The sequence below is a fragment of the Pungitius pungitius genome, chromosome 19, assembly GCF_949316345.1.
Source record: "Pungitius pungitius chromosome 19, fPunPun2.1, whole genome shotgun sequence".
Classification (NCBI taxonomy): domain Eukaryota; kingdom Metazoa; phylum Chordata; class Actinopteri; order Perciformes; family Gasterosteidae; genus Pungitius; species Pungitius pungitius.
The window spans coordinates 3,699,428-3,721,794 of record NC_084918.1 but is presented as its reverse complement, the minus strand read 5'-3'; the positions used below and the strand labels follow the sequence as shown (position 1 = coordinate 3,721,794).

General features: G+C 47.4%; 1 protein-coding gene across 2 annotated transcripts in view; it reads left to right on the top strand.

Annotated features, from left to right (window-relative positions):
* The window catches only part of pou6f2 (POU class 6 homeobox 2), a 57,476-nt gene that overhangs the window by 26,758 nt on the left and 8,351 nt on the right, over positions 1 to 22,367 (top strand). For both annotated transcript variants that reach the window (XM_062559307.1, XM_062559308.1), the window contains 3 exons: positions 5,785 to 6,095; positions 17,375 to 17,512; positions 22,138 to 22,347. In XM_062559307.1, coding sequence (XP_062415291.1) covers positions 5,785 to 6,095; positions 17,375 to 17,512; positions 22,138 to 22,347 — 659 coding nt within the window. The remainder of the gene's footprint in view (positions 1 to 5,784; positions 6,096 to 17,374; positions 17,513 to 22,137; positions 22,348 to 22,367) is intronic.

Genomic DNA, 22,367 nt, shown 5'->3' with positions numbered 1-22,367 from the left:
CTCAGAAGTCTCCACATCACTACGGCAGACAGTGTTGTGCTGCTGGGCATGTTGTGCTGTGTGAAAGTGCTTACACGCTCCCTCAGACAACCAAAGGGAATAATTAAAGACAGAAGATGGAGGCAGAGGAATGGAAAGCAAATCCCATTGTTTGGGGTTATTTCATCCCACTGAATTTCTTTTTCTCACTTTCTTTCGCTCTCTCCTCACATTCCTCCCCAAATGCACTGTGGGTATGTGGTACACTATCAAAAGCATATGTAAGCGAGGCAGCGCAGAACAGAATCCCTATGATGTCCTCCTCGTACCCACATTGTCTTTTGATTATTCTACAATCGCTGCATCTGTGTAAGTTGGAAAGGAAGGGAAGGCTTAATAACCCCATAATATACGATACTGTAGCTTCTCACACACCACAAGGAAACACGTCTTTTAGACAATTTGAAAACAAGCTGGCTCATTCCTCATGCGTTCTCTTTTCTCTCTTAATTCCTTCAAGTGCTCCAATTGCACGTTCTTACCAAAATAATCCACAATGATATTCAAATTTAGGGTTTGCTAGACTATTAGAGCAACTCCACTCCATTTCTAGGGCAGTAAATGGAGCCCCTCAATCTCTCTCAGCTTTTACTGTCAGTCAGAGAGCACTCAGTCATCTCCGTGCATCACGCCCGCAATATTGATTTTTCTTTTCTTTTTTTTTTCACCCACTGAAACAGCCGCATGAACATAAATTTTGCATGAGGCTTTTACTTGCGGCCTCCGCTTTGGCCTGACGACGCACGCGGGCACCGTGAACACGCCGTGATAACCCAGTCCGGGACACAAAAGGGGCCGGATCGGGCCCCACAGTGGTGGCAACCACGTATGTGAAATGAGACTCGAGGCAAAGCTCTCATCGTGAACAAGAGATACTGTTTGTGTGGTCTTTAACTCCATTTAAGAAGATGTTGGATAAAACGGTATCGTAGTTAAATGCGTCCGCCTTTTAGGTGAATTCTTAATACTGAGCCATTAAAACTTTTAGAAGATAAAACCAAAAAAAAGATCCATTACCCTGAAGTATAGCTCTTCTTCTAAAGAAATCACACTTAAAATCTTAGAATGACATAAGAGCAGACATGCCATGGAGGATGTTTTTTTTTTTTTTTAATAGTCTTCATAATAGTCTTCAGTTGGTTAGAACCGTTTGGCCTCATTAGCACACAATTTGATTGCACACATCTATATTGAAAGGCAGAAAAGGCTTCAAGATCATTCTGTCCCAGGGAAGACATCGTGAAATCAAACTACACCTCACTGCGCCCCCCCCCCCCCCCCCCCCCCTTCCGGAACTCTCTGAAGGCCCTCAGAGGTCCCAGGGCCACACTTTGGAAATCAATAACCATGCGTAAGCAACACAGCAGAGGGCAACATTATCAAGCACACAGGGATGTTCTTGAATGTGTAACATCTCCATGGAGAAGATTTGATTCTTTGAATTGCTTCCCCCAGAGTGCGGATTCTAAAACACAGCTTGATATTGCCTCGCATCACAAAGTGAAAGCATTATCTCCGGATCCCCACAAGCGATGTGGTTTGCTCTCTAAAATCCTGTGGCTCTGCGACTCCACTCAAATCTTAATTGCCTATTTTTATATATTTTCTTGCATTCTCTTGAGTTCCCCTGCAACACGACTGAAACGGTGATATTGCCGGCTGTGGCTCTGAGTGATGTTTTTATTCAGTAGTTCACTCGTTTCTGTTCCAAGTTTCATTCCCTCCATGTTTATTCCAGCCAAGGCCGGAATCTATTTTCTATTTCTTTAACCTGATTACCAATTGTTTGGACTGACTGGTAAAAGTGATGTAACACAAAGACGTGCTCCAGTACTGTTTTTTTTTTTACCCCACTGCCTTTATACAGATTAAGGGTTGTAAATGGAACAGCAGCGTGCAAAATAGCTCCACCTCCCCCACAGAATGACGCTTCCGCAGATAAAGCAATACTATAACACTTGCACAAACAACATTTACAGTGGACCAAAGAAAGAGAAACCGCGATGCATCCACTCCCATCGGCTCCGGTCTAATCCGCAGAGTAAAAATGACCTTCCTGTGACCACATTTGTAATTACCACATCGCATAGAGGCTAAATCTCCTTACCTCCAGTGGAGTAATTATCAGCGTGACTCTCTGAAAAGGCAATTGAGACGGCGGTTTATGGACTCCCATCGCGGGACGTGAGGCGGAGCAGTAATGTGGAGCTTGTTTGTCCCCTCTCGCCTCTCTCGTTAAGAGAGTGGCAGCTGTGTTTAGACTCCAGCAGACTGCCCAAAAACACAAGGGCGGGTCACATTGGACGCTTTCGTTAACTTTTGACAGGCTCCTCTGCGGTCCTCTGATTAGCTCGTAATACACAGAACAACTAAATGATGGCAGGTGGACGCACGCATTCCTGGGGCAATTATATCCTCAGAATAAAGGCGTTCAGTGCGCACACACACACACACACACTGTTCCGACCTAAAGGCGCTCGATTTGATTGATCCATGTCAGCTCAATACAACCTTACCAAGGTTTGTACAGGAAACTTGAATTCCTGTGACTTGAGTTATTTTCCATCTGCCTTTGTCTGACCGCACTTTTTTCCCGCGTGAGGCCTTTTGTGTACGTACATGTCACACTTCCTGTCGGCCTTGGCTGGGCCTTTTTTCTAAGGCCCACAATATAATGGCCACCTAATTCCAATGAGCTTTCTTACAGTCACGGCTGCTGCTGTTGTGCAGTGTGTGTCTTTGCTGCAACTGCTATTTCTTTTGCTATTTCCATACGCTCGTATCACACGCACTCTGCCTTTGTGGCAGTTTTTCCAGCATTAATGTTCTGCATGTTCCTCAAAGTTCACATGTTGAGCAGTTGTCAACGTGTGGAAAGTGTGGATCGTGCGCACACGAACGATGTACAATATAACTCCCAGGGAGCGGGTTGTAAACCAAGGTGTTGTGCATCGAGAGGAAAACAAGGAGTCGAATCGGCCCCAGAGAGAAAAGTGCCGTAATAAGGGGGTGGCAGGGACTGCTGGGATAGCGCTGGTAATGAGAGAGCGAGCTGCCTCCCCCCCCCCCCCCCCCCCCCCCACCCACCTTCACTCCTCGACCGCACGGGAAACAAAAATAGCATTTTGTCTGAGGAATGAGCAGACTTTGACCTAGCCTTTCGACCTCTGACAATCAGTCTCGCTTCGTCCTCCGGTGCTTCAGGAGCCGGACGGGGGACAAGTCAAAGATAACGGTGATTTCTACTGGGGCACTAAAGCAAAAAGGGGTGCGGGGGGGGGGGCAAGAGAAAAGAAAAGACATGGCGGGCGGAGACTCCTCAAGCGCTGGTTTCTCACAGCACTGTGGAGTTGTTAAACGGTTAAATGGCTTGTAGCCGATCATTTAGCTGCGTGACTCCCTTTTTATCTGATCTGGCTCGTTCCTCATTATAAACATTAGCACAAGCGAGTTGTGACAACACCCTGAGTGGGGATCTCCCCCCCCCCCTCCTGCACTACCCCTCCCCCGCCCCTCAGGCGTGATGATGAAGTGGGAGCGGCCGCTCTGGAGAGCCAGTGAATATGAAACACATCAAAGAGACAGTGGCAGATATAATGAGCAGTAGAGGATCCGGCGCCCTCAGCCCCCCCCCGACCCCCCCACTCCGTCGTAGGCGAAGCTCTGGTCCTCGGCCTGGTGGCCGCTGGAGGAAGGAGCAGAAACAATTAGCCCGAGACGAGCCCCCTGCGTTATGTGCTCGGGCCACAGCAATCGGGACAGCTTGGGACTTTAAAAGAATGAGTTTAAAAGGGCTCGATGTCCAGTTTAGAGAAGGGGGGGGAGGGGGGGGGGTCAGCGACCCTGACAATCTTAACGAGATGACAGAATGTATAAAGCACCGCTGTTAAAGAATACAGTACCTGCGGTGAAGCCCTTATAATAAGGCCACATGGGGCTCCTTCCATATTCCCTCTGTGTTTGTTTTCTTTGCCTGGTATTTTTCGTCGTACCTCTCGTTCCTCGCCGCTGGAAATTCTTCAGTCGTCTTCTGATCTTCGCCCCTGGTTTCGATAATTTCTTGACAGAAGTCTCATTTTGCCCGTTCTTTTGTTTTTCTTTCGCCTCGACGTCTTGTTCAGTGGCGGAGTCGCAAAAGGGGAGAGAGGGCCGGTCCTGTCAGGCTACTTGCCCCAACAGCGAGAATCGGACTCTCGCTGTTTGCACAGGTGTATTTAATTCATGATGACGATGGGGGAGGGGGGGGGGGGTGTCAATGTGTCAAGAGGTAGAAAAAAATAAAACAAAAGTACAGTGTTTAATGCCCGAGAGACGCCGGCTTTCTTGTTGCCACGGTTTCTGCGAGGAAGACCTGATGTTCATCAAATGTTCATGTGTGCCTGTCCTGCAGTCACAGTGACCCCCACTAATCAGAGACGTGTCTGCCCGGATGTTTTATTCATCTTTTCGCGAGGCAACCGTACGTAAATTATTTACGTGCATCGATTCGGTACGTACACCACTGGCCCGTGTTCATCAACAGATGTTCACAAACGCTGCGTTGTTTTTCATTCCTTTGTGTATCGAGACCTTTTATTGGTACGTCGTGTGCTTTCTCACAGCGCTTTATGCCAAGTTGCGTGAGGGGTTTCTTTACCTTTTTGACAATTCTAAGCTTCTGGGCTATAGATGATACATAGAAATCATGGATTTACTAAAGTAAGTCTATACCTTACCCAGTATATCTTTATTCTTCTAGTTCTCGGGTTTAAACTAAATCTGTTCAGCTGCATAACAGTTTGTTTCTGTGCTCCTCTGTCCTTGTTCTCCTTTGGTCTTTAATACAACTGTGCATAGGAACGATATATTCTAAAGTTTAAAGTGGTATTTGTTTAGAATTTTTAATTTCTTGAAAGATTCTTTTGTGTCACTGTTTGCATACATTTTTTATACGGAATAGTTTCTTTTGAGGATTTTTTGAAGGCTGTGAAGATCTTTCTGAATGAGGTGTAAAAAGACTTTCCATCTATCCTTCATATCTGTGACATTCCATTTGTCTTTTTTTTCTTTTTAAAGAGCTGTGAAGGTCAGCTATGCAGTTTTGAGCCCGATTCTGAACGTACAGTGATGCCTTTAGTAGACATTACTTGTTGTCTCTCTTATATTTGAGCTGGGAGGATTTGCACGCCGGTGTGGCTGCAGACTGGCTCAGCCTGAGGAATACATGGTTTTTTTTTTTAGAAGCATTTAAATGTAGAAATTAAGTTTTAATGGCGCTCCATTATTGGATTCAATTAGTTAATGGGTTTATTTCGGAAGTCCTCGGGTGAAGATGGATGTCTCTTTCTTATGAGATTTTAAGCCATTAAACCAAAGATTCGGACCTTCTCCAAGTGACAATGAAGACTTTTGGCTCTGAAGAGAGCAATTATATCAGTCAGTCTTGACAGCGTTGTCCTCCAACTAGCTAAATTAAATTCCTGACTCTTATCACGCAGCCTGAAAAACCCTGGAGGACCTTGTTGTGACTCTGCGCAATTTGCATTTGTCTCTCACTGTTCATGCTAGACATCCCACACCTCCAAGTGTGCGGTGTTTCCATCTGAGGTGTGAGCATATTCTTCAAATAATGAGGGGCTTGCTGTTTATGTGCTAAAGCCCGTGTTGTCGGACCCAATTTAAACTGCGTTTGTTTGTCTCTAAATGGAGAGTTCAGGTCTCCAGCACCAAGACAAATCCAACAACACGCTGATCTTTCATCAACAGCTACCTCGTCCCTGAGCTCCCAGCTCCAACACCTGCAGCAGCTCCAACAGATGCAGCACCACCACCACCAGCAGCAGCAACAGCAGCAGCAGCAGCAGCAGCAACAGCAGCAACACCATCACCAACAGACCCTCGCCCACGCCCAGAACCATCGCATGACCCCGCCCAGCCAGCAGCAGACCTCTATCCCGTCTCCGGGCTCCACCTGCTCCTCCACCTCCGGACAGCCGCAGCACTCCCCGCCGCACCGGCCCAACCAGTCGCCGGCCCGCAGCCTTCCTTCGCCCGCCACCCCACCCATGCCTTTGCCGGTGAGTCCAAATCCATCCGCCTTTCTTTTGTTGAACTTTATACATTTTAACATGTCTTTAGTTGATCATAACAATTCTTCTTTGTCACATGAGGCTGTAGCTGCATATCACCACTTAGTTATCATCATCATTTTAATACATGTATTTTTACAAATATTATAGGTTTAGAAAGTTGTGTCTTACGATATACGTTAATTTCTGACTAATATTTGATTTATTCGACCGGTTTGTAGGATCGGCTCTTTGCTTTTATATAGGGACACAATGAATAAATTATATCTCAAGGAGCATGAAAAGACACCCAACTAATTAGTCACAACTCATTCAATTCATAATCTCTGTAATTCTCCAATTAAAGAGTTGTGCATAAGCAGCGTACATGATGCATGATTCAGCACTTGATCTTTATCAAGTGGCAGCTCCTCTGTCTGTGCGGCGATGGGAGAGGATGCATCCTGTTGCCAAATCTTTGACGCATTTGAGCACATCAAAACCTCGCAACCATATAAGCAGCTCGACCCAGATCCTCCTATAGGGCGGATTCCGGAGGGGTTCTGGAGTTCTCTACCTCGGACTTTTCCGGCTGTAATCAGTCCGTTAATCTTCGCTGCTCAACCTCCTTTTTAGTCACTTTGTCCGTCCATCCATCTCTGGCCTTCTGTCCGTCTGGCTGTCACCGTGTGACGATAATAACCTATTTCATATCCCCGTGGTTTCATTTCTGGTGGAGACTGGCCCGGGTCGCCTTTCTGTCCCCGGTCACATTCATCAGCGTCAGAGCCTTATTGGGTTGTGGTGCAACCTTCTTTATGGCCGGGATGAGTTGGGCTATTTGTTTCTCCCTTGCAGCCCTCTCCGGCCCTGTCACGGCCTAGTGAGACTCAGCAGGAAAAACAGCCTCTGGATTTAATGGGCTCCAAAGGCTGCCCGCTACATTGCACCAAACACACTGTCCAGCCGGACTGTGAACACATGGGCCGCTGACCGACACGCGGACTCACACATTTAAGTTTGTGCGAACAAAGACCTCGGATAACGGACTATTTTCGGACCGCCCCGCGATTCATGGGGGAAAACACTGTTTTGTTAAATTTCCTGGAATCTGTGCCCTCCCTCTCTGACTCACAAAGGCAGCGGCTTAACTTCAGAACAAGCTCCCTGCATTGATTAGACCGAGACCGCTTAGCCTTATACAGATTGTCTTCTTCTGAAAGAAGCAGCGAGCATGATGATGATGACTGAGGACAGACCTCCCTGGAGGGGGACCATAGGGGCCACATCAGGTATCATTAAGATATTGCCTCATCAAATAGGATTATGAAGTGTGTGTGTGTGTGTGGATGTGCGTGGGCAGGGGAGGCAGAAAGGCCATAAAAGGTTTAGTTTCTCTGGGTCAGTGCTGGTGTTGTCAAAGAGTGTCTCGCCCAGCGAGGGCCTCCCCCAAGGACAGGTCGCAGCCTCAGCACCCGCTCACAGGGGCGATGGGATTTAAGCAGATGCTCCTCCTCCTCCCTCCACTGCCGGGTCACTGATTGGATTTTCCGTGGTTGATTCACAAAGGTTTTTTTTTTTAATTTGTGGAGACTCCCTGAGCACATAGCTTCTCACAAACACAACGTGGATTTTTTTTTAACGGTTTTACCCCTTTTGTTTGTTTTAATTGAACACACAGAAGGGCCTTTCTGGTATTTCCATGGTCGGCCCAGAGGAGTTGGTCCGTGCGGTAAAGTCAAGTCATAATTACCATAATAAAACCAGCATTACACAGATAACACCCCTACTCCGCCCCCCCACCGCATCATAATTCAGACGTGCAGAATTACTCAGCCATCCAACAATTTGCTGGAAATACAGCACAGAGCTGCAGAGAGACAAACACTCCAATGTTATGTCCCATTGTCATTCTCATCTCATGGGAGGCGGTGATCTTCTCGGTAAACCCATATCGAGGAATTCCTGAGCATTCGATACGTCCCTGGAGATATTAGTGTGCGGTGTTTTTAATTTGTGAAACAGAATGAATTAATTGGCTCATTAATATCCAGATTAGAATGCGATATCACACCACAACAGACTGTGTCCCTTTGAGTCAAGGGTCTGAAGTCCGATTACTGCAGCTAATTTGGTTAAACAGTATCTGAATTTCGCCCCCCCCCTGCTCCCCAACAGGCAGAGTCCAGTGGGCCTGTGGCGGCCGGAAATAGCCACCACAGTGATGACGAATAGGCGGGGGGGAGATTATGAAATTTGATTAAGTGTGTTAATGGGCTGATTGCGGGAGCCCGCTGGATTTTGCTGAAAGTTGATTGATTAGAGCTGCGGGTTTTCTCCACGCCCCGAGAGCTCGGGGATTTGACGGGGTGAAGGCGCTCGCCAAGTCTGTTACACCGGAATTGATCTTAATTAGATCTGAAAGACCTGCCACAGCAGAATGGTCGCGGCGATTAAAATGAAAAACAGGAGAAATTACTGATCAAATTAATCATAATGTCGGGCTACAGCTGTAGGTCTGGTGTAATTTGCCACTCCAGTGAGTTACATCAGCCCAGGCAGGGAGAGGAGAGGTAGTACATACTGATCCGTGGCAGCGGGAAGCTTAGGCCAACTCTCTTATTCCACCTCCAATTCCCCCGGACCCTCCTGACCATGCTGCGCCATCCAGTGGAGCCCCAACATCTGTCTCCCCTCTTTCTTTTTCTGGCTCTGACCTAATTATTTGCCTGCTTTTTTGTTTTTTTTCGCGGCATCTTTGACAACGTCTCCTGTCCCGGCTGTCTTGTCACCCTCATGTTGTGTGTTTGTAGCTTGTAGCTTCTGACCTTGGGGTCCAGCGTCTGGCTGCCTGGCTTTGGTGTGGCTGAGGGTTGGGGGGGGGGGGGGGGCGTCTGTCCTCCTCCGTCAGACTGCTGCCGTCTGTCTGCGTGTCTGTCTCCACTACCCTTCGCCGTCGTCTCCTTGATCGCTGTCAGAGCCCCACACTGGGCCTGTCCACTCTCCGTCTGCACACTCATAGGGGTAATTACAGCCCAGGGGCCTGCCTCCTACCCCTGTGCTCCACAATTTACCACCAAAGCGTCCACAGACATCTCTCTTCTTCCCCCGCTGCACCCCGGCATCACAGGACCGCGGGGCCTCAGACCCACAAGTGTTGCAATTACCTGAGCCTCTCCTCTATCCTTCTTTTCGTCTCTCCCTTGCTCTCTCTCTCTCTCATGCGCCCCCCCCCCCCCCCCGCCACACACCCTTTTCTACCCCCTTGGCTCCCTCACTATTCCCTGGCAATCAGCCTTCATTAGAAGCCTCTGGTGAAAACCCATCGTCACCAAGGTCAGCGGCTGCCAACCACGGCGGCCTCTCAGAGGCCCGGCTGTCTGCACTCTCCTTCTCTCCTCACCTCCTTGCTATTCTGCCCCCTCTTCTCCTGCCGTATACTCCCCCCTCTCCCCCCCCCCCCCCGTCCTACTCAAGTCGTGGGCCCATCTTGTTCGTCTCTAAGCGGAGGCCCCTTCAGACGCACACGTGTCTTCTTCTTTTTTTCTTTTTTTTCTTTTCACTGCAGTGCGCTCTTACTTATGTCAACCGCTGTTAAAATCACCACCATCCAATTTGCTCCAAATGCGTCTTTTTTTAATGGCCGGTGGGTGTCTCTCCCATTATATTAACTTGTGTATTAAATGAGCCTTTGCCCATCGATTTATTGATTTTCCACATTAGCTCCACGTCTATTCAATTTAGCCAAACGGGCTGCCGTCACTCTGTGGGGTATTAAATCAAAATTAAATGACATGCTCAGATGTAGACCCAATGGCTTCGTACCGTGGCTTGTCGATTAAAATGGCACCGCTTAAGTTGAGGATAGAGTCCATTATCCGTCAAATGCCTCGTAACTCAACTGTGGTTGATTAGTTTATGCTCCTCTTTTTTTTTTTTGTCTTATAATCTTAATATCTTCTTTTTCTTCAAGCCTGAAACAAAGCATTCCGACCATCAGTTGTCCAAAAACATCCTTTTACAAGGAAAAGTCATAAGTGGAAAATGTTGACATCTGGGGGCATGATCTCAATATTTCTTAAAATTCTGTCTCCGGTTCTGGTAAAGTTGTGTTCTTAGTCGCAAAGACACCTGAAAACAAGTGAGCTGAAAGGCGCCTCACATCTGCCCATTATCTATGAAAAAAAACACCTCTTTTAAAAATCAAACCTTTCTCATAAAAGCGTTAAGTATGTGTAAATGTAATGTGGTGCCGGTCGGAGCGCTGCTGTGTGGTTTGGAGCATGAACGGGCCCTCAGCTCCCCATCAGCCTCTTATTAATGCACAGGAGATCTGGCTCTTAAGAAGGCAGAAAATTGCCTTACGTAACCAGCGCTCCACAATTTAGTAATACAAATGTGCACTGTTGACTGAAGCAGAAAATAAGAATGTTGCCCATCAACAGAACCACATTTCATATGAATAATTATAAAGCACGGGAGCTAGATGAGGAAAACAACCTGACCATGACAGCTCTACTACTTTTATTTACTTCAAATGAGGGATTAGGCAGGAAGAAAATTTACAGACTTAAGGACCAGCGATGAGCCCTGAATTTATAAATAGGGAAAAAACTTAAATCCATCATATTTCAGATGGATCATTTCTCAACTTTTATAAATAAACCTTCCGCTTTCTTTTTGGGCTTTTCTGTTTTTTATTTAACTTTTTGAAGTCTGTGATTCTTCTGTGCACACGGCCCCCCGATATACACTCGTGGTGGTCAGAGGGCTCCCATCTCCGCTCCCTTGATCAGCTCACGCAATGGGGGGGGCAGGGGGGGGGGGGCAACGCGTATTAGACGCCCACAGGGGAGCCCTCGCATAGAGCACCAGGCGAGGGCTCACCTAACGGGAGGATAAGGAATAGGGTTTCTTTAATTATGAGGCAGGGCTGTGACATTGAGTTCCCCCTGCCCCCCCCCCCCCCACCTCCTCCTTCCCTTCCCTTCCTCCTCCGACAGGCTCCCAGACACTGTCTAAGTGCTCCGCTCCGCTGAGGAGGCCAGTCCCCCCGCGGGGCGCAACTCCAGCGCCTGTAATTTCTGATGCCCATTAGTGACCGCAAACAGAGCACCGGTTCACACAAGGAAGACGGCAAGCGCAGCGCTGCCACGCTGTAAAAAGACCCCTCTAATGCAATGTTATTGCATTATGCCCTCCTCGTAGACCCAAGTCCAAAGTCCCATTTGTGATCCCCGCGGAATATTATCAGAGATTCCTCTCCGTCGAGGTCTCCGTCGTGGCTGAGCGAAGGCTAGATTTGGTATTTTGCAACGTGGGCGGCGTAAATTGAACTGCACCCCGCTGCCCTGAACTCTATGAGGAGCAGTTTTGGAATTCTTCCTTGTGCAGGAGGCCCTTTTTTTATTATGGGAATGTGCAAATGGACTCAACCATAATGCAAGAACACTGGATTTTCTTAAGTGAAGAGAAGTCAAAACCCGGAGTAATCAATACAAATACGGCTGCAAATGCCACCAATTCATCTCCCCAGCTATGCTGATTTAGCTTGTGCCGACGGTAGTGTATATTTTGGAGCAGAAGAAAGAGACAGTGAACCAGGGACACGCGGAGGGAGGGGAGGGAGGCGGCTTTATCGATCAAGGGTGACCACATCTTAGCCACAGAGCCCCTCTCTCGTGATTAATCTTACGGCTTAGAGTTGGCCAATGACACATGACAGGCCTCCCCCTCAAACTCCTCCATTTCTCTTCATTACTGGCCGTATTTTTGGACACCACAGTGGAGAGTAATCATTTACCTTTATTGTGTTTATAAAGCTGCGGCATGTATGACCCTTCCTATATTGAATTGAGGACATCAAAAGATCACTGGACATTGATTAGAAGGATATTAAAGCCATTCAGATGCTATATTTATATGTCAAACAACAGCAGAGTGAAAAGAGATTTCCAACTTAACGAAAACAAATGGGAAGTAGTCGTTGCAATGGGAGCAGAGCTCCTGAAGAAACATATTGTATTACGTAGTGAATAATTGAGGCACTTGTCATCCAAAGGCCGAGGAGAGTCTTCAATGATACACCAAAATCCCAGGTTCATAATTTCTTCATAGTCGGATCTCCTGACTTTAATGATTTTTTTTTTGTTCATTTTCTCACAGCAACCAGAGAAAACCATCGTTGGGTATCCGCTTTAAAGTCAACGCCTGGCGAAGCCGTAGATTTACTGCAACAGCGGTGTAACGCCGCGGTGATTTCCAACCCGAGGCTCGTACGGCACAAGAATAACTGCACCGAATATGTCACGCCGGGCGCTGAAATGGTCAGCACTTTCCCGCGGATACTTAATCACCAAGTAGTTTCAAATTTAATACATCTGGAAACGGCTAAATATTATAGATCATTCCACAGGAAGAGAAATAGTGGAAGAGGAATGTAGTACAACTTCTGCTGGTGAGTGTCCCTTAACCAGAGGAAATACACTGCTGCCGTGATTGATGACAAAGAACCCGCTCTGAACCTCTGTGCCTCACAATTATCAACAAATGGGCCGGAGCAGATTTTATGTCATGATTAAAGCTGCTGTTAATTTCACATGAGGGTAATGAGTGGGGAGATTGACGGCCACTGTCCGACACTCCATCGTCCCTTTATAGTTGGTTTAAGCGTTTACCGCGACTCTTTTCCTCCGTCATTTGCATTTCGCCTCATTAGATATGGCCATTTCTGAGGCCGCCCGCGCCAGAGCCATTTCCCGGAGTTAATGCATTTTATTTGATCAGCCAAAACCTCCTCGGTTAACTAGCTGTCATTCCGGCGTTTGACGTGACATCACTGCATTAGCGCCTTGCCGTGCCACCTGCCCCTCCAATGCCTTTGGGCAATTACAATGTGGCTGCAGCGCTCTTGTGTTTTTCCGGGTGTTATCTGCCCCAGTTGTTCTATCCGTCTTTCGCTTGTCAATTCTTTTCCTCGAGAAGGTCTCTTTTTTTTGGGTGGGTGGGGGGGGGATATTTTTCACAATGGAGCAGAGGCCCAGTGGCGAGCAATAGCCGGGGCTCGGAGGACTCGGAGTGCACGGCCACAGCGCCAGGCCCCCGTTAACCAAGGGACCGGAGGTGTTTTGCAGGGCCTAATGGCATTTCGATGTTCATAAGCACAGAGGATGTGAGGGAAGGGAGACGGGGAGGTGTAGCTGGGGGTGGGGGGGGGGAGGGGAGGGCGGCGTTTTTGGGGGAGGCGGAGAGCCAACAGAGGTCTGTCAAGACTAGCAGAGTCCTGACAGACGGGGAGCGCGTTTTCTCATGTCACAGCTGATTACTTTCACTCCGAAGTGGGGGAAAGGCGGGGAGGAGATGCGCGGCCCGGGATGAACGAGGGGAACTTCCACATTGTTCCAGAAATAAAGGACATTCTTCTCAGAAACAATAGTGCTATTTACTGTTAATTGAGCCACTTTGACGCAATTATGGCTTGAGTGGTGGCAAGTAAAACATCAAGACTTTGGCATGTGTCATATTTTTATTCGACCTGTAATCAATCTGAGAGACGTTTTGTATCTTTCTAGAGAAAGATTTACACATTAACTTTCATTATCAATTAAAACATTACTGATTATCAATTTGCCTTTTGTGTGGTCCCATGTCTTCTTTTTCTCAGATTTATTTGAGGTTCTTGTTTAATCTTGGATGCACACGGCAGGAGCCTTATTGTGGGCAGATCTGCCTGCTTGTGTCGGCACCACTTTGTCCATTTGCCTTTGCTCTCTGTGCAGGCCTGAAGAAAAAAAAAAAAGCAATTAAGTTTAAAACGGCCACATGAAAGGAGCAAAACCAAGAATAAACTCCAGTTAGTTTGTGTCAGACAATTTTGGTTTTCCAAGGGTCTCTCCACGGTGTGTGGGGACGCTATTTTTCCTTCTATTCTTGAGATTACACGGGTTGCTGCACCGGGTGACCCTCATGGTCAAACCGGCAATGGAGAGCCCGGGCGAAGTTTAGGGCCCCCCCCCCCCACCCCCCCCTCCTTCATACCGTCAGGAGAAAAGATGCATTTTTAAGTATCGACTGGCTTTTTCGTCCTTTCAGAGACGCTTATTCTGTGTCTGCTGATCCATGTGTAGCCTTTTATATTTGGCCATAAAAGGCTGTGTGCAGAGAATTAGATATAGCAGTTGTGGTGACTAAAAGGTGACGAGATGATTCCGCGCGATATCATGGAAGCTCGAGTAGTTCTAAGGTTCGCTGCGCCAACATTGTGAGAGTTTTAACTTTAACAACATCTCAAACATTTCCACTCGCTTCCGTTTGTTTTTGTCACCCGAGCACCGACCAGAGTGTCCGCCTCCGTCGGGAATGAAAAAGAATGGAACACAATGGTTAACATGCAGGCCCCGCAAACTGGAAGATCACCCTTTATCTCCTCCAACACACGCAATCAGGACAAATGCTAGGCCAGGTCCGTCATTTTGTGCCTCCCGCCGAGGCGTTGAGAGGAGTCACCGCGGCGGAAAATCACCTGTTTAGGTGTGGAGCACAGCCTGGCCTCTCCTTATTCCTGCCTTCTCCTCCCGACCGCTGTCCATATCACCCCCACCGCCCGGGCAAAGGAGGAGCGGCAGTGAAGCCCGCTCTCTTTTCCCCCCAGATTCACCTGAATAACATAGCACCTGAAAGGGCTATCATCGAAATGAAGCTCGATGATAATGTTCCAAATCAATCTGAAAGCTCCTCCAACAGCCCCATCGCTCACCCAGCGACGCCGAGCGCAGCAGATGTTCAGAGGGACTCGAGCCGAGCAGATCGCATTATCTGCGTGTTGATCCGCAGCCTTTTTTAACTCGGTTTAATGGGCCCTGTTGGCTTTGCTCTGAGTCCACATTCACGATCACAACACCCGTAGTACTGTTTTCACCCGCTGCATCAACACTTCAGAAAGCATTTTATATTTGCACAACAGAGACAACCACCAGCAGCAGCAGCAGCTCCAGGTTTTATTTCTTCTCATCTACTATTCTAGTTTTGCAGTCATTAGTAAAGAGGAATTTATATGCACATTTAATCGCGTTAGTCATTAGAAAAGACGTTAATGTATTTTTTCACAGTTGATACGCCTTCACTGAATAAATTCTGAAATCACGACCATTTCACTCAAATGAGAGGCTGATTACTTTATTCTGATCTTAAGTTCTCCTCTGATATCTATGTATTATGTAAAGACAATATAAATAAAATGAAAATATGTTTACAATATTATCTGACATGAATGAACATTTCGCTTCAAATTCACTTGACGGCTAGAAAACTCCCCCCACATTGGACAAATCTTATTTTTAGGATTTTGAAGATTGCCATTAGATTGCCATTAATGAGCATTATTTGACATGTGTTGGCATATGATTTTATAACTATTTATGTGACACAAAACACCTCTTATTCAAGACAAGCCAAAACAACCAAGGAAACGCCACCATGTGACCCGGCGAGATGTTTGAGTTTGTTGTACCTTTAAAACATTAATTCCAAGAGCTTTTGAAACCAACGTATCGATTCACATTTTTCTTTAAATGAGGGGATTGTTTCCTTCTCGGTCTCTCGTGACAACACGTTGGACGGATTGGTCGAATGGTTTGATGTCTGCTGTCTCCGACATTAATAGGATAGGCATGTTTTGCCGATAACGACGGTCCATTATGCAGCCACAACCGTTTTAAAGTGTGTACATTCATGCCATCAGCGAACGAGTATGACAGTGCGAGTGTGAATGGCTGAATGGCGACATGTCGCGTGAAGCGGGGCACTAGAAAAGGCGCTGCACAAAGTGTTGGGAGCTGCCAGGTGAGCTCACATGTCTCTCCGCAGGTACTTGCAGGTGTGAGAGCTCTGTTATCCTTTCTGTCCCCCCGTGCACATAAAGTCACAATCAGATCTGTGCTTTTCTAACATCTGAGACGTCGAGAAACCCCCCCCCCCCGAAGGGCAACTGCTGGACACATGGAAGACAATCTCGTGATTATCGAGGAAAAACTGGATGACTTTCAGACGAGGGGAGGCAATATCAATCACGGCCAATTTAAGGCCACCTACATGAAATATGATTTCATAAGACAAATGCAGTGTCATTCTTAATGTGCTTAACCTTTACTGTCAATGAAAAAGTATTGATCGCTCCGTGGCATTTTTTCATCATTTGATTTCAGAAAGTGTAATAATATATGGTGCTGGGGTAAGATAAAAAAAAATGAATGGCCACTGAATGATTTTGGGTGAACGCGGCTGAATTCCTTGCAGAGAAGAGGAAGCATTGACGTCTCTCGGTAAAATACTCTCTCTAACAACACATGGTGTTTTCACAAAGATGTCATTTAAAAAAACACACAAAATCCTTTTTTGTTATTTCAAATGTTTTTCCATGAACTCTCCTTTCAATTTTCGGCAGTTTTGTTCAAATAGGTTTCCAACCGCTATTAGCAGCGGGGAGCAGGCAGCCTGCTTGGAAGCAACGTTTCTATTATTTCTCTATTCTATTGAGTAATTGGGAGGTCTCCTATCTCGTCTTGCTCTTTGATCTACTAACTCAACCTAATAAGACTATTCTCTGCTGCACTACAACCAAATCAGCAGTGCATTTTCAGACCCCTAATAAGTGGTTAGCTTGATTTATACGGGTAATCTCGGCGACGCGGCGGCGCTGTACGACCTGTCCCCGATGCAGGGAGCCTCTTTACACAGCCCCCGAGCAGATGAGTCCCTCTACGGCGAGGGTGGACATGGTCATTTTATTCCCCCCCCCCTCTCCTTTAAAAGGTAACATTGCGATATGGCATTGTTACGTGACGCAGGAGGAATTCTCAGTCGAAATCTATTGACGGGGGGGGGGGGGGGGGCATAGCCACGCCGCCCCGGCTTCTATTGTGAAAGCGGCTGCCGTCGGGTGGCTGCGGGCGGAATGGCGAGTCTCGGCTCGACCCGTGGGGAGCCCCCGAGGGCGGGAGGAAGCACTTAGAGTGGTAGAATGGCCACTTATTCACCCCTACCCTCCCGTTGGCTCCGCTCCTCGCTACCCTTGAGCCCTCCCACTGGGTTCAGGAGCACCGACCTCTGGGGACTGTTTGATGGACTACGGGTCCACGCAGACCTCGCTGCGGTTAGCCTTCTGTGGCCTTAGCAACAATGAAGCCCCGCCCACGCGGAACCCTCCTGGATTACCATCACACTAATAAACATCTGCACCGGTGACATAAAGCGAGGCTCTTTTGACGGATTATTTCTTTTGTCCCCAGCAGCTGAATCCATTGGCCAGCCAGGCGGCGGTGGCAGCGGCAGCGGCCATGGGATCCATCGCCGGGTCTCAGGTGTTCGGCAACACCTTGTCCAACCTGCAAGGAGCCACCGGACAGCTGGTCACCAACGCACAAGGACAGGTGAGTGGTGTGTACCCGAGGCTGGGATTATAGAATAGAAATGCATTCTGAATGATCTATTACGCCCACAGCTAATTAAATACTACTGTTCCCTTGGTAACGGATCTGCAAGACACGCTACTGGACCATTTATCACGTGCAAATGTGCAGCTCCAGACAAAACATTTGTATAGTATTTCTGATCTTTGCTCATAGATTTCTAGTAGGGAAGCGCTGTGTTGTGTCCAAGTCATTATTTCACACTCTAGTAGCCACCCCACCATATATTAAGCTTTTTGGGAATAAACAAAGCCCTTCTCCCTCCTATCCGCATGTGCCTGTTGCTGTAAAAACGCTGACCTTGTCATATTTACAGGGTGGCTGCAGAATTGTTCCATCAGTGGCCAGAGGCTTGAACGATGATGCTTGTCATTGTGGGTCCCTATCTAATGAATCATCTTATCGCAGGTGCACACAGCATATATTAAAGGAGAATCGTATGGACAATGTGCCCCTTCATTCCACTCTGTTGTTCACCGTAACACCTGTTCTTTCAACACCTTTCTCTGCTGTTCTCTGCTGTTCTCGATTTAAACTTAAACACAAACACGGGGGAAACCAAAGCTGGCAGCAAACATTCCCCCCCCACTGAAAACAAGCAAAAGCAGTTGAATTTGAATCGTTACGGTTGACATTCGGCCCACTGGTTTTAGGTCGCAGGTCCACCAGTGTGACCATGCCTGTTTGCAGGCAAAGTGTTGCTCCGTGTGCGAGCGCTTGATGCTAAACGTCGCTAATGAGACAGTATGGACTCACGAGGTGCCTGGAGCACTGGGTACAGATCACGGTGGATATGGACTCGATGCGGGGCTCTGTGCTTTTGTAGTGTCTTGGCGGCTGACAGTCCCCGACATAATCAGGTCACAGAGACGGTCAAAGCCGCGGGCTACAGCCTTTACTCCCCGCCTCATTATTCCACAGCATTATTCCGACGGAGGGCTCTGAAACACGCACTACCATATCAGAAGGAGGTCCCGCCCCCCAGCACTGGGGCGATTATACAGGCTAACGCATTCCTCAAACAAAGCCAGAGGTCCACCAAACACACTCTCAGGTATGTCAGCGTGAAAAGGGTAAGAAACAGGAGGAGATGGAACGCTTTTTAACTGATTCTCAGATGATAGAGATCCGCTTTCATCCATTCGGGGGAGTGTTTTATTGAAATTAACAGAACAATCTGTATCATTCCTGTACTCGACGCAGTAAAAAGTCACTGCTGTTTCTGTTTTAAACGTGGTATACTGACTTTGAACTTTTAATGTCTTCCACAACACCTTTTCATAGGCAAGAGCTCTGGGGACCTTGGAAAGTGCCGCGTTTGATGGACTTTCGGAGTTCAATACGTTTTTAAACCGTAATTATATTGGACCCAGCTTCTTAAACCTCCAAAGAGAATCAATGAGGCTGTTTTTATCCTCACCACCTCTACCACAGTGATTAAATCTACGGATAAAAGCCAGAATATCCACTTTCACATTTGTTTTCCTTGGTAGCATTTTTGAGAACATCTTCTATTCGGTGAGAATTCTCCCGCAGCTTTAATGCGGCCTTGAAACCGTGTGATGAATGGAGACATTAGGGGACGTTTTTACAAAGCTTACCGCACCTCCTGTAAAAGGTGTAGACGAAAACCCAGTTTGATAAATACGGGCCCCTTAGCTTTGAATATGGAAACAGCTCCCGTGGAGTATTCTGCTGCAGAACAACAGGTGAGGAACACAACCTGCAAAGCGAGGGTGCCCTTTGTATCGACGGAAGCTTCCAGCCCTTAGATTAAGTGTAACAGCAGTGTAAACGGCTGTTTGCCCTTGTAGCTGTAAATCTTCTGCAGGGCTACAGCTATTGATTATTTTCAGTATCAATTATCCTCTCGATGAACCACAAGATCCCAGATTGCTTATTTTGTCCGACCAACAATCCCAAAACCAAAGATGATACATTTATAAAGATTTGAAACGGGGAAAAGCAGCATATTTAACCATTGCTGCATTAACCTAATGTGACTACACCTTGTATACTTGAGAAGATTGTACAAGGGCTGTTAAATTAATAGAAAATACCTGAAAGCGTACCCAGAAAATGTCTTTGAAATTGACCCTAAATAGCAGACTTGTAGCCTTGCTCTGAATGTTTTTGCTTTTTTTTGGTACTTGTATGTTCACACGAGTACAAACTTCCCCAAACATTTTCCCTCTCCTGGGTCTCAATGCGCCGCATGAACAGCGGAGGAGAGAAAATGGGCAGAGATATTGCCTGGCGACCATGGCTAAAGATACGGATTGCCCTGGCTGGAGAGATGAGATGACATTTCTGCGGGAAACAAGAGCGGCGTAATCTTAATGAGTTCTGCTGGGTGGAGAGAGGCACGTTGCTCACATGCCATACGAAGTGGAGCGGGAAGCCAACGCGGGAGGCCAAATAAACGAGTGCAAGCTGAAAAATAACTGCGGAGAGAGGGGCCTGGGCGGTGATCAAGTGCAGGTCCTGAGGGCCCCGGGGTTTGTGAAACGGGGCTATGATTAAATTGCACCTGAAGGAATGGAAATTATTGCATGTCCCCATCAATGTTTTTTTTTTTTGTTGTTGTTTAGAAAGTGAATTTTCAAGTTTATTTGATAACTGCCGCTTTTTACAGCAGAATTTATAGCAACATTAAAATGATAGAAACCGGCAGTTTCTGGTGTCACTTTCGTCTCACAATAAAAGGTTAATGGAGTCAAAGATTCAAACATTACATATAGCTGTATATATAGTTAGTTGCTAAATTAATATGTAAATCTGAGATTCTGTCTAATCACTGTTTCATTAAATTTATTTTTTTATGAAACCAAAGCGCTTACGAAGTATTGCAGTTTTATTATCACTATCTCTAATCTCTAAACTCATGATTACTTTTATGAATGATGGCTGTGCTCTGTAAATCTTTCCCAATTAGGACATTTTATAATAAAGTCTTCCCTCCTGTCTATAAATTAGCTGTTAAACAGTTATAATACTTTAAGAGCGTCGCCCTTAAAGCTCAAGAAGAGCCGTGAGGCCCCGCCATCCAACATCTGCCTGGCCGAGTCGGAGGGAGAAACATTGCATTCTGGGAGGCTAAGCTGTCAGTTGCCTGCTATTTTATTATGCTTATAGAACAACCACTTAGTCCAATGACGATGAATAATTGAGCGGAACAAGTTCCCTGCCACGGCGGCATGCGAAGCAAGATCGGTGTGACTCCGGAGACACGAGCGTCAGGCGGGGGCAATAAAATATGCTAAGTGGCAGGAGAGCATTACAGCGGATTTGTAAAGCCGCCGCCGCGGAGAGAGAGAGATAAATTATCTCTCCCCTAATGCGAAGCAACGTAAGCAAATGAGCCGTGGCAAGGATGAATTACAGATAGTCGGCCCACCTTCCTCTCGCTGATCGTTCCGTATTATGTCAAAGACACGAAGGGAGGGGCGGGAGAGGGGGGGCCCGAAACACATGGCGGCGCTGGCAATAACGGAGCCCCGGGCCTATGATATGTAGAAGCTGTTTGTAGTTTTGTTTTTGAGGTGTAGAAGCTCCAAATAAAATAGGAACTTAAAAAAAAGAAGATGTGAAGACGCGGCAACTTTTGAAAAAAAAAAAAAAAAGCTTTTTGTCCACTAACAGACGGGCATCTCGCCCACGTTGGGCTGCTCTCTGGCGTAATGAGGCTTGGTGGAGGAGCGGTGTCAGTGGGGGACGGGGGCCACGGCTGCTCAGAACCGGTCCCCAGATGACATTAACCTTCATCATGGTGAAGAGGCGCTAAGTCCCCCCTAAAGCGCCACTCTTGGCCACACTCCGGCAGCTCTGAGAGCTAAAACGCTGCAGTGACACTCTGCCGCCCCCCTTTGATCTGCCCCTTCTGATTACAGCCACAGAGGAGAGGAAAGCCGGGGCTGGAGGGTGGGGTGAGGGGGGGGGTGAAGTACCCCTGGGACAATGAGAGTTGAATTAGAAACACAAGGTCCTGTCTCGCTTCTGATGCTGCTCTTTTCTCCCTCTTATTTTTTCTCTTGCTTTCCACTTCTTTCCTTTCTGCCCCGGTGTGTGAGAGAGGGTGAAATGGGGGAGGGGGTGGGAGGGGTCTCTGTGCAGCCTCGCCCCTTCTCACCCAGAGACAGACAAAGACACTTAAGCAGAAACACACTTCGACACACACACACACACTCATCCCGGGATGGGTAATACAGCCAGTGGTGTGCACCGTCACACACACACACACACACACACACAGGTAGTCAGCGCTGACCTTTGCGCTGCGCTCCCAGCAGTCGGCTCTGGCTTCACTTGCTTGAGCCCGTAAAGCCACCAGACAGATGATCAGCGGACACTTGTGCATGTTTTTTTTTTTGTCCCCTTTCTGGAAATCACACACGGACCCACTCAAACACCCGAGGGCTGTGATTAACCTCGCAACGTGACGAGATGACCGGCTCGAGACGGACTCCCAGCGGCACAGATCATTAGGACTGATACCTCCAGTGGCGTTCATGCTTCCTGCTCCATCTTCTTTTTTTCTTTTTTTAAACTGCCCGGCTGATTTTGTCTCCTCTCTACCCCCTTTGTAGATAATTGGAACAATCCCACTGATGCCCAACTCTGCAGGGCCCTCCAGCCAATCAGGGGGTGGCAACCCAGCACTGCAGGTACAGCCAATTACACCTCAGCTTCTGACCAACGCTCAAGGCCAGATCATCGCCACGGTGATCGGCAATCAGATCCTGCCTGTCATCAACACCCAGGGAATCACGCTGTCACCAATCAAGCCTGGACAGCAGGTAACAGACGCCCAAATGCA